Source organism: Haliotis cracherodii, unplaced genomic scaffold, assembly GCF_022045235.1.
Source record: "Haliotis cracherodii isolate W230 unplaced genomic scaffold, xgHalCrac1.p SCAF_12, whole genome shotgun sequence".
Lineage (NCBI taxonomy): Eukaryota > Metazoa > Mollusca > Gastropoda > Lepetellida > Haliotidae > Haliotis > Haliotis cracherodii.
The window spans coordinates 1387612-1400656 of NW_027266267.1; the positions used below are offsets into that span (position 1 = coordinate 1387612).

Here is a 13045-nt window from a genome sequence, read left to right on the forward strand (position 1 = left end):
ATTCCCCACATGGGTACAATGTGTGAAACCCATTTGATATTGCTGGAATATTGCTAAAAGGGGCTTAAAACCATACTCACTTGCTTTGGCAAGAGGGTTGACTTGACACTTTGCACAAACAATTGATACATATGATTAAGGGTATTAGTTTGTAAGAGAGGCGAGCGGAGGCCAGATAACAAGTTGCATTTGTTATCCCTAACTATTTGACACACTGACAGGTTTCATGTTCCCTGTACTGCACTGATGCTTGTTGAACTCCCACCCGAGAGGTTGCCAAGAGTTATTTCCCTTCAGCTGTTCATAAAACCTTACTCTGACGCCGTCTGTGCTTAAATCTGAAACAGTAAGTTCTCGTCCAGGAGAATCTTGTAACCCACAATTAGTATGTGGATTAACCTCTAAATTCTCATCCCAGATAATTTTAATACACAATTATGATTTATGCTTTTCGTTTACAATTTCATTTAAGTAAGAACTTAATTCTGGAGAACCTGATCTTTTCTTATTATCCGCATGACATCCAAAGAAAAGGATGAAGGATTCATATCATCTTGTAAACTGGAGGTTTAACAATTCTTAATTTGTGGTCATCGATTGTCCCCAAAACATCGACATTGCAAATACCAAAATGCATCTCTAATTTTCTATTACAACGCAAAATTCTAATTGTAGCATACACATTACAATAAAATTACAAAAAAACACATTTAGAAGGCCAGAGTTGTGTGCAAACGTTTCGTAATCATTGCCTAAAACTCAAAATGGGGAGAGTTTATGTTGAACATAGTATATAGTACAAAACACACAAGGGGACAGGGTTTGTATCTAATATAGTCCATACTTAATTCAGAAAGCTGTTTGGGAGATGTATTTGTGTATTGAATATATTGTTTGTTTACTTCAGAACACAACTGGGGGCACGGGTGGCCCAGTCGTCTAAGGATGCCGCGATTCGCTGTGCAGAGTTTCGTCTCTTGGGCACGCCTGATTGTGGGTCGAATCCCAGTTCGCCCAGATTATGTTTCTAGGTTTGTCAGCACCATACCCGTGCTCGTGGATTTCACTGAAGTGGTAAACGTCTGAGACCTGCATCACTTAGGGCTTTACTCCACACATTAAGCTGTCACGCTGTGATATACCTGGAATACTGTTAAAAGCGGCATTAAACCCAACTCACTCACTCACTCACTCAGAACACAATTGTAGGAAGGTTGGCATCAAGCATTTTTTTTATTATTAATTTAGAATGCTACATAAACCATACTGAGAACACATACTTCAGTTTCGTGTGGAAACAGAAGTATTTCAATTCGCAAGATCAACGTATCAATGACAGCGTTACTTTATGACCTCGACAACGCTGGCAAACCACACTGACTTCACAACTGTTTGTGAGGTGATGCATCATACAGGCTGTAGAAGTCCAGCATCAACACACTGACTGCACAGTTGTTTGTGAGGCATCTATAGACAAGTTACTTGTCGTGAGACTAAGTACTGACGTTTACAGGTTCGTGTCATCAATACAAACAACAGTGCTTCACAAATATCACAACACAACATTATCAGCGAGATTTTGTAAACAAGAAAAACACGAATACGGGAGAGTTCCTAAAAAACGAACAAACAAAACAAAACGAAACCAGCATTCATAGACACATTTTACATAATAATTAACCAATTTCAGCTCATTTTGATATATATAAAGGTTGTTCCATGCCATGAGAGTGAAATATCTGGTTGTGGATAAAAGGAGAAAGTATTAGCTCGTTCATTGCCAGAGATTCTAATATCTGATCCGAACCGGAGCAGGCACAACATGTAACCTGTACTATCTGTGTTTGAAGGAGATTAACAAAGGTTATTTCAACAACACAACACATCCTAAACAGGGTGATGCAAGGACCTAATCCATCATAATAAGCTCCCCACTAATACAAGTAAGCAGCCCACTCCAAAGAGGCTCCTCACTAATACAATGACGTAACCCGAAAGCAGACGAGAGTAAACAAGCAACAGAAGCGACTCGTTAACCTTAGGTTTTCAAAATATAAAAATACTAAATTGAAAATTGGCAGAACATTCGAGCTTCTAAGGTTTCTATTAAACACGTTTATAGAGGTGGGAAGTGATATGCAATGTCGAGCTGTCAAGCTTTCAATCCTTACAAAACAATGTACGAAAGTAAGAAGTTGGAAGCGGTGTTGGTCTTTCAAGCATTCCATCTTTCAAAACTATATGATCTGTGAAACAAAACCAGGAAACAAAATAAAGCATGAACTACTGATTTTGATTGATTTTGAAAAAAACAACGTTTCATACTGTATCGAAAGGTTTGATGATGTTAGTCCTTGAAAAGTATGGTCTCGCCCCAGTTCTTAGAAAATGGATCAGTATGTTGAGAAGTAAATCAAACCCATGATTCACATCTTTCAAAATGAAAGAGCGAGCAGGCAGGGTGACCGTAACTCTTCCCTTTTGTGGGTGATAATTTAGGGAATATGATTATAAAAAAAAAAAACTTATAAGGGGGGTAAATATCAACAATACTGAAATTAAACTTGGACAATATGCTGATAATACAAAATGTCTTTTAGATTGAACAGAATCAAGCCTCGAAGCTGTTGAAGTTACTCTTGACATATTAAAAAAAATATCCGCCTCATGAATAATGTAGATACAATTAAGCAATTTGATGGGCACAATTACAAATAGCAATGTTAGGCTATGTGAAAATACACAATAATATTGGCATATAGGCAATTTTGACGTACTACCATAACTACAGGATCTCTGTGCCATTAACATCAAAAAAAGACTTAAACATGTTAATATAGGCGAGCGAGAGGAGAAGAAACTTGGAATTATTTGGTAAAATTTATGGTTCTCAAGACGCTTGCATTGTCAACAATAGTACATAATTCTAGAACATTGCCGAATCCGCCTGAGAGTTTAATAATAACACTAAATAATATTTTCTATGACTTCATCTGGAATGACAAACCTGATAACACAAAGAGGATCAATTTTATAATGAATAAGTTATCTTATGATGATAGATCTCAGTGATTTTACTAATTCTTTAAAATTGTCATTTCTGAAGCAAGCTATCAATAAAAACTGCAGCCAAAATATCATATTTTCCATTTCCACATTTTGTTAATGAAGGAGCACGTATCAGATCAATAACCCATTTTGGAGAGACGATTTAAATACTTGGGCAAAGTTCTACAGTACAGTCTTGTTGTTGAAATAATTAGGGAACCACTGTGGCTTAATATTCACTTAAAAGATTCCGACTTAGTGATAAAACTTTGAGTGAATAGGAAGGTACATCTAGCTAAAAACAAAGGTAACGAAAAAGGTTTAATGAGTTTCCAGGTTTCCAGGACAACTGTGATATTAAACATACGTTCTTAGATCATAACAAATTGTTGATGAACATTCCTCAAAATACAGCGGTATAAAGATCTACATCAAAACGTCGCCTTTTCAGTAAATTGTGTCTACTTTGCCATCCGTCAGCTTCTAAGTACTGCCTATCAAACAATTCAACATTCCTCCATCCTGAAGGACAGGGTTGAAACACGCCCACAATTTGAACCTTTAGCGTAGGTGTTCCAAGAGCATGTCTTGCACTATCATTAACATCAAATCATATTAAAAGAGAGAGAAAATTTTATTATACCTTAATAAAACTAGTAAAGTACTCTATGTATGCTTTAAATTGCAAATACAACTTACTGAACCTTTGGTTTTGACGGAAATATTTAATCAATGTAGAAATGATATACAAGAGATATTAAATCAATAGATTTCCACTATAAATTTATACATGAGATAATGTATACAAAAGAGGATCCTTTAGGCGTTCATTTCTATGTGATATGCTTTTTAAGTATTTATATTTATCTGTATTTTCTGGTTGATGAGACAAACAGTTGTCACAAAAGCACTCTTCAATACAGATGACATGTTTCATCAGTGTCTGAAGGCCTAAGTTCAACAATTGTATAGAATGGTGCCGTACTACAGTATCATATCATCGACATGAGCGGTCAAGTATTTACTTTCCAACACTTCACTTCCTGCACGAATGACATGGGCACTGATAACAACAACTATTGCATTATATTTACACAATGTTACTTCAATGGGAACCTTGTGGTAAAATATGCAGGAACCTAGACGTCTGGCACCCTTTTCTAGTTCACTCTCGTCGAGAATACAGGATTCATGCTTTGCACAGAGTCGTAGACAGTGTATACTGTATAGCAATTATATGTTTCTTATTTGTAAACACATTAAATTCAATTTAATCTGTTAAATAAAATTAAGTTGTAGGTGTGAGAGGATCCGTTATTGGTGGATTCGTGGGTAGTGGATCATTATCCATTGGTGGTCATTTCCATACCCTCTCTTGGGTGCCACGTGTTTAATGTGATACGACGATCAGAAAATAGTGCAAAGGTGCTTCTTCACTCAATGTGTTTGCAAGCACCACGTGCTATCCTCAACATCTATTAAGCCTTATATCAGCACAGATGAGTTAAGCTTATGTACATACAAAAATAAAAAACAAACAATAGTACTACATATGTTCTCTAAACTCTGAAAGATAATCGGCCTTCGTCTTTAACAAAGCTTGCATATCCAAAGCAAGAAAGAGCATTAGGTAAACATTACACACTCACATTTCAACAATCAACCTTATTTACGGTCTGACATGGAAAATAGATTCGTTTGCTTTTGCATGGCCAAGCATCTACAGTCTGGTATAATATATAAAACCTCATAGTAGAGTCTGCTGCCTGAAAACGGGGAACTGTGATGACTGCTTCACTAGGTATTTGAGATCATGGATTGGTGCATAACATTCGCCTAACCTGCTGCAAATGTCCCTGAAAGTTGCTGGATGAGACAATTGCGTCCTTTTATGTATATCGCCTCAACCAGTACGCACACTCGTGTTCATTTAGTTCCTCTGCCTAAACCTGTTTGCCCACAAGCTGCTCACGTGGAGGACTTTCCCCAGATATTGTTCCACACTTTCTTCAGTCTGCCAGGGATATCCCCTTTGCTCACATCTGGCTTTACCTGAAACAAACAGTCCACACCGTAGCCTTCCTCCCACATGATCATCATCGCTCAGCTACAAAACATTCAATGAGAAACAGCAACTTCTCATCAGTTCAGATCAGTTGAACAAAACTCATCAAGCTTTTAGTACATTTACACTTGGCATGACTCCGAGCTATGGGCGAAGTAACACTGAAATAGTCATGGTGTATCATCTGTGTAACGAAGTGCCTCCAAGTGGATGAAAGCACCAGAATTACCTGAACACAGTTCTATATTACAGCCCTGAAGTAAATGTACCTTTAGCAGAGATGTTATGATCTTATTAACTGATCCTTCATCCAGTTCCAGTTGCTTCTCTATCTTGCCGGCCACATCGACTCTAAGCAGAGGCGGAGCTGAAGATAATTTCAATCATTATCACATCCTTTTGCACAGATAAAACAATTGGCATTAGGTGCGTAAGCATTAATTCTGTATCAAAATAATAAGGCGAAATGAAAAAAAAAAATATTGATTTTGCTCAAAAGTAGTTCATGTCATTCATTCAGGATGTTCATAATTTTTATTGAAGCATCAGGAAACGTATATTTAATCCATTGAAAAGAGATTTAAAGGTGTATGAAGACTATATTTTGTCAGCATTATACTAATAATGGTAACTTGTTAAACGTACATTGAATTTAGAGTCTCATTGTATGTTTCATTGGTGCCCCGTCATATATTTACACTACAATTACATTACTTCTGTATGTACTTCCGTTCGGAACTTACATCTTTCTTTTATCTCTGAAGTAGCTGCAGCCTGAAAAAAACATGAAAAGACTCTTGAAATACATGCACGACCCTGAAAAATATGACAATTTATCTTGAAAAAAGTCTCTTGAAATACGCGGATTCGATTCCCAACATCGGTACAATGTGTTAAACCATACTCACTCACTCACTCACATGGAGGGTAGTAGTATTTTGTATACCAAGTAATAGAATTCCATTTCTCTCTCCAACACACAGTCCTGGTTTCCCTTCCCAATGTTTAACTAAATATTATATATGCACAGTTATACATGATAGACTTATCTAAAACGCACAAATCTTCCTTAGAAAATACACAAAACGCATTTCAAGAAATGAGGGCATAATTTGCTTTGACATAAACATAACCATAAACATAAATATAATCCATATATAGCTGACTGAACATGCATAGAATCGGCCGAATTTTGATGCAAAAAACAGTCGTTTTAAAATTTGAAATCCATAAGACCGTTGTTGTTTATATTGCAATGGTACATAGACATTGAAGCAGTTAGCCATGTTAATAAGAAAAACTGTGGAATGAAGGAGTGAGAATGCCTGTGATCGTCAAGTCAGAACTTTTCAATTTGTATCACAGTGTCCTGATATTATCACAATAATCCGGTAACTGAAAGCACGAGCAATAATATATGACTTCATGGCATAATGACATACAGTCAGCGGCATCCCCACTTTAAACATTTCGGGTGACATACATGAGGTTTTCTGACCTGGCATGACTACAGGGATATAGAATTGATAAGCAAGAGTTAAACCTACAATGTTTCAGTGGAAGAAATATATGAGTTTGACAAGCACAATCTGAAACATGTGATTGATGACATAAAACATTATACCCTAGATCATGAGATTTCTGTTACCTCTCGTTCCTGTTCCAGGTATATCAGGATCTTATCAAGTATTCTAGGTAGTATTCCTGCTGGCAACCTTAACTTGGTCTCCACCCTCGGTTGCAAATAAGTTGTCTTTGTCTTCATTTCATCCTTAATCATCCTTAATCTGTCTGAAATATCCCAGTAAGAGAGTTTGGATTTAGTGACGCATCCATACTCAGGAAATGTACCTTCAGGATACTTATTACTGAGAACATTCAAATACATACAACATGGTACCACTTTGTACACTTGCTTAATCTGGAAATATGTTACCCTTGACAAGAGTTTATTGGCAGGATTAATGCAGTTTTCACTGTACAAATAAACATACACAATATTAGGCCACTCTTGTTCCTACAAACTTACCCATGTCATCGACATTTTGGTTGCAATCGGTTCTGGAATGTACACAAGGGTTATGTTTTGACTCCTAGAAAATTGAAAACAAGCAGTGTACACATGCAACATGCAACATGCAATAAAATAACAGTACGGAGTATGTATCATTATTTACGTACTTTAAGAACAGCATACAATGAAACATTCAACTTACTGACGGGGCGACGGAACAGTGTCAGAACATCTCTATATACTTTGGCGTCTACAAAGATGTCCTGATCTCATGTCCCGTTCTACATTTGACTTTATTTTAAACACAATACAAAGTTATGCACCAACAGAAAATTAGCACCCTGACGTAAATGGTACCTCAAGCAGAACTTGTATTATCTTATTAAGGGAGCTTTTTTCCAGCACCAGTTGATCCTCTATTGTGCTGGCCATATCGTCTCCGGACAGAGGTGGAGCTGTCGAAAATTTTGATCATTATGATATCATATTCTCACGCACAAATCAAATATTACAAGTTAGTGCCTAAACGACGTATCTTTATCAAAACAGAAAGATGACATAAACAAATTACGCTGATTGTTGCTGCTTAACAGTTGTCAGCGGCATTCATTCACGATGCTCGTAGTCTTTACTTGAACTACAAAATAGGAGCATTTAACCCTTTCGTTTGACACACTGTTTTTAAAATATCAAGACCATTAAAGGTATTGGGAAAATATGTAACACATTATAGTCTTATATTGATAATCGTAACTTTCTACACTTGACTGCATTTCTCCTTGATTCTGTGATTACTTCTGCGATCAAAAACTTCCGTTTGAAACTTAAAAAATACCCACATCTTTACAAAATAGAAAGGTGACATAAATATCCAAAAAACTATTGATTTTGCTCGACAGGAGTTCCATTCATTCATTCACGATGCTCATAGTCGTTATGTGAGCATGAGGAAAAACGTTTTTAATCCACTGATATTACATTAAGAGGTGTATGAAAACTCTATTTATACTGAAAATGGTAACGTGTTTTAAACTTACATTGCAAGTGTTACAGTCCCGTTGAATGTTTTATTTTACTACATAACTTATGTGTTTACTACAAACTTCCGTTTGGAACTTACATCTTCCCCTCATCTCGGAAGTATCTGCAGTCTGAAAAAGATGATAATTTGTCTTGTAAAACGTCTCTTGAAATACATGCAGGGTAGTACTATATTTTGTATATAACATGTAATATAAATCTATTATTCTCGCCGACAAACAGTCCTCGTTTCCTGTTCCAAAGTATGACTAATAATTGTAATATGCTCTGCAACTTGCTTTGACATAAACATAAAATAAATATTAAACCCTATATAGCTGACTATACATACATGGAATCTGCCTGAGATTGATTAAATGAACATTTCAAATCTATTTGGAATCAATAATACCGTTTTAATTTTCAAGTTAACATTCGAATAGATATTGAAATACTAAACCGCTCTATTTGTTTCATGATTGAGTAAACAAGAACGTCTGTGGAATGAAGCACCGAGAAGGTTGGTGATCGCCAAGTAACAACTGTTCAATTTATTTCACAGTGTCCAGTAAAAAATCGAATCTGATCCAGATAAACCAGTAACTGTAAGCATACCGCCATGATTACACACAGTCGAATTCATAGTGCCTGGCCATCAAATCCCTATTTAACACATTTAGGGGAACATGCATGTGGCATGACCAAGAATGTCCAAAGGGATGCATAATTATGTGCAGTGTTAAACCCGCAGTATTTCAGAGGAAGAAATATGTAAAGCCTACATGCTTTATCTAAAAGACATCGTAGATGTGAAAGAGTATAATATCCTACATCACGTGATTTGTGTTACCTCCTGCCTGTGGTCCAGATGTTCCATCACGTCTTCAAGTATTCTCAGTAGTTTCCCTGGTTGTAACGCGAACCTTTTCTCCACCTTGCCTTGCAAAGCAGTTGTTTCTCTCTCTATTTCTTGCCGTATCGTCCGCAATCTGTCTGAAATACAGAAAGGATTGATTTAGTGATAGTTATAGACTCAGAAACTTCAGAATAATTACAACTGACAACACTTCTATGCATACAGCGTTACGCTCTTTGTACCCATGCTTTTTTTAATCTGGAAATATTTTACTCCGGACATTATCAGTGATCACTACTGCGGGATAAATGGGGCATCACTGAGATAATATAACCCATACAAGGGTACACACATGTTGCTCATAAATACTTACAAATGTCACCGAAATTGCAAATGATTCCAGTTTCGGAATTTAGATCAGAGCTGCCGTTTTCCAATTGGCCTGTGGCATCACTTACAGTGAAGTGCGCTTTGCCCGCTTGGCTGTTGGCATCTTTTCTGGAAGAATAGGCGTTGTCCGCTTGGATGCTTGCATCACATCTAAAAAAGTGGTCTATGCCAACATGGCTGTCAGCATCTCTTCCCGTAGAGTGGTCTCTCTCCCCTTGGCTGTTCGCCTTACTTACAGTAGAGTGATCTCTGTCCACTTGACCACCAGTATACCTTATAATAGAGTGGTTTCTGTCAACATGGCTGTTAGTATCAGTTCCAGTAGATTTGCCTTTGTCCACCTGACTGTCAGCATCACTTCCAGCAGATTCGCCATTGTCCACTTGACTGTCAGCATCACTTCCAGCAGATACGCCTTTGTCCACTTGACTGTCAGCATCACTTCCAGCAGATACGCCTTTGTCCACTTGACTGTCAGCATCACTTCCAGCAGATTTACCTTTGTCCACTTGACTGTCAGCATCACTTCCAGCAGATTCGCCATTGTCCACTTGACTGTCAGCATCACTTCCAGCAGATTTGCCTTTGTCCACTTGACTGTCAGCATCACTTCCAGCAGATTTGCCATTGTCCACTTGACTGTCAGCATCACTTCCAGCAGATTCGCCATTGTCCACTTGACTGTCAGCATCACTTCCAGCAGATTTGCCATTGTCCACTTGACTGTCAGCATCACTTCCAGCAGATTCGCCATTGTCCACTTGACTGTCAGCATCACTTCCAGCAGATTTACCTTTGTCCACTTGACTGTCAGCATCACTTCCAGCAGATTCGCCATTGTCCACTTGACTGTCAGCATCACTTCCAGCAGATTTGCCTTTGTCCACTTGACTGTCAGCATCACTTCCAGCAGATTTGCCATTGTCCACTTGACTGTCAGCATCACTTCCAGCAGATTCGCCATTGTCCACTTGACTGTCAGCATCACTCCCAGCAGATTTGCCATTGTCCACTTGACTGTCAGCATCACTTCCAGCAGATTCGCCATTGTCCACTTGACTGTCAGCATCACTTCCAGGAGATTCGCCATTGTCCACATGACTGTCAGCATCACTTCCAGGAGATTCGCCATTGTCCACTTGACTGTCAGCATCACTTCCAGCAGATTCGCCATTGTCCACTTGACTGTCAGCATCACTTCCAGGAGATTCGCCATTGTCCACTTGACTGTCAGCATCACTTCCAGCAGATTCGCCATTGTCCACTTGACTGTCAGCATCACTTCCAGCAGATTTGCCATTGTCCACTTGACTGTCAGCATCACTTCCAGCAGATTCGCCATTGTCCACTTGACTGTCAGCATCACTTCCAGCAGATTCGCCATTGTCCACTTGACTGTCAGCATCACTTCCAGCAGATACGCCTTTGTCCACTTGACTGTCAGCATCACTTCCAGCAGATACGCCTTTGTCCACTTGACTGTCAGCATCACTTCCAGGAGATTCGCCATTGTCCACTTGACTGTCAGCATCACTTCCAGCAGATTTGCCATTGTCCACCTGACTGTTAGCATCACTTCCAGCAGATTCGCCATTGTCCACTTGACTGTCAGCATCACTTCCAGCAGATTCGCCATTGTCCACTTGACTGTCAGCATCACTTCCAGCAGATTTGCCTTTGTCCACTTGACTGTCAGCATCACTTCCAGCAGATTTGCCTTTGTCCACTTGACTGTCAGCATCACTTCCAGCAGATACGCCTTTGTCCACTTGACTGTCAGCATCACTTCCAGCATATACGCCTTTGTCCACTTGACTGTTAGCGTCACTTCCAGTAGATTTGCCTAGTTGTGATTGGTCATCAGTAACCTGCTAATATATTAAACAAAATAATCGGATTCAAATCGTTAAATTCCTGCTTTACATTTATCCTACAAATATATAACTAAAGTGTCATCTATTTTGATTATGTCCCAGTTGTTTTATAATGTGTACATACCTTAAATTCATATTCGTTCACAAGGATAGCCCCAAGTCTTTCAAATGTGGACTTGTTGACTTGTGTATCAAGATGTCCGGACGTTATAAAGAGTTTGTCCGTGTACTTAAAGCGTGACACACAATCTGGAGTGAAACCCCGGCCATACCGCTGTGACGTGGCAAAGGCAGTGAAGAGAATAATGTTCCTACAGTTAGAATTACCTGAAATGAAAAGATCAATGTTTGTTATATCTTACAGTTTAATAGATGCTTAAATTATAATTATGTGCAGATTGATATGTTCTCCAGAACAGCATCGGTAAAACTACAATTTATCAAAATATCTTATGCTGATAACTATAGTCGTAAACCCCTTTCATTATAACGAAGGACAAGATAACTTTTCTTAATGACAAAGTGAAACATTTAATAATTCATGACTTTTTGTATAGTAGTCCTTAATTTCGCATTCACCAGACTGGATAAGATAATGCATCATTACAGAATAACTGGACTTGTTACCAGGCGGGACTGAAACATTCAACACATTTTACATTTAAAAAGGAAAGGTAGAAAAACTTCATCAAATTCTTCAACATTTTACAGAGTTACTGAAGATGATAAGCAGTCGAGAATAAAACAATTATTCAACATATAGATCAATTTGCACTCTTCAATATAGCAGTCTTCACTTACAACACATCTTATACTTGGCAAGGAAAGGTTGAACCACGCCATCAAATTCATCGGTTGGTCCACCTTGAGGCTGGAATACCACAATGTGCGGCGGTGAAACAGTGGAGGACAGTTCCCTCTTCAGCTCAACATGGCGTGACAGTTGGTGTATGAAAGACTTCTTGAGTTTGTCATCATAACGTGTGCTAGGTAGAACATGAAGTAGCAGCGACATATCTGGAACAGATGATAACAAAAATGCCACTCATAATCTCACAAGGACAAATACGTCCATATTTAGGTATATAAATGGCATCCCTCTTCTTAGATTTAATCATGAGATCTTACAAAAATGGCATTTGATTAGGTTTGATTATTGTAATTGAAGTGTCAGCACCATTCAGATGATCCTGGGTTCTATTCTAAGTTTGTAAACTAGCAAAACAACGAAACTAAGAAATCCTTTCATCTTAATAAAAACAGCCTGCTGTGTAAATAAACAACACTTTGAGCAGAACGAACAATAACTGTTCAATTGGTAGTAGATAGAAGCGAATGTAAAAGGTTCGTTCATTTGGTTGACGTTTGATTAGAAAAAACGCACGATGAGATGAGGGGTAGTGAAATAGCGTTTAAAAAGACCTCATGGTTGGGATTTCGAATTCAGATGTGCCTTATTGAAATGTCAGCACCATACCTTGGATCCTTGGTTAAATGAAAATGTGTTTCCTTGATTTTAATTTGACAAACATCTGACGAAAACATAATTAGTTATTTATCTCATTCCAGCAAAAAGTGTTTTTAGGAATAACAATTTACGAACCCAATAAATATGTCTTTGATGGGCATTTAGAAGTGATACACATAAGGAAGAGTGAGTGAGTGAGTGAGTGAGTATGGTTTAACGCCACTTTTAGCAATATTCCAGCAATATCACGGCGGGGGACAGCAGAAATGGGCTTCACACATTGTACCCATGTCGGGAATCGAACCCGGGT

The 13045-nt window shown here is 38.1% G+C and overlaps 1 protein-coding gene across 1 annotated transcript; it reads right to left on the reverse strand.

Annotated features, from left to right (window-relative positions):
- Positions 1-5016: 5016 nt before the first annotated feature.
- Positions 5017-12282, reverse strand: LOC139458036 (serine-aspartate repeat-containing protein F-like). The gene is made up of 9 exons (XM_071239351.1): positions 12065-12282; positions 11895-11903; positions 11392-11578; positions 9698-11261; positions 9377-9445; positions 8998-9140; positions 5857-5887; positions 5383-5480; positions 5017-5100 (listed from the first exon to the last, which is right to left on the reverse strand). Exons 1-9 carry the CDS (start codon positions 12280-12282, stop codon positions 5017-5019), a joined length of 2403 nt encoding a protein of 800 aa, XP_071095452.1.
- Between the last annotated feature and the right edge of the window lie 763 nt (positions 12283-13045).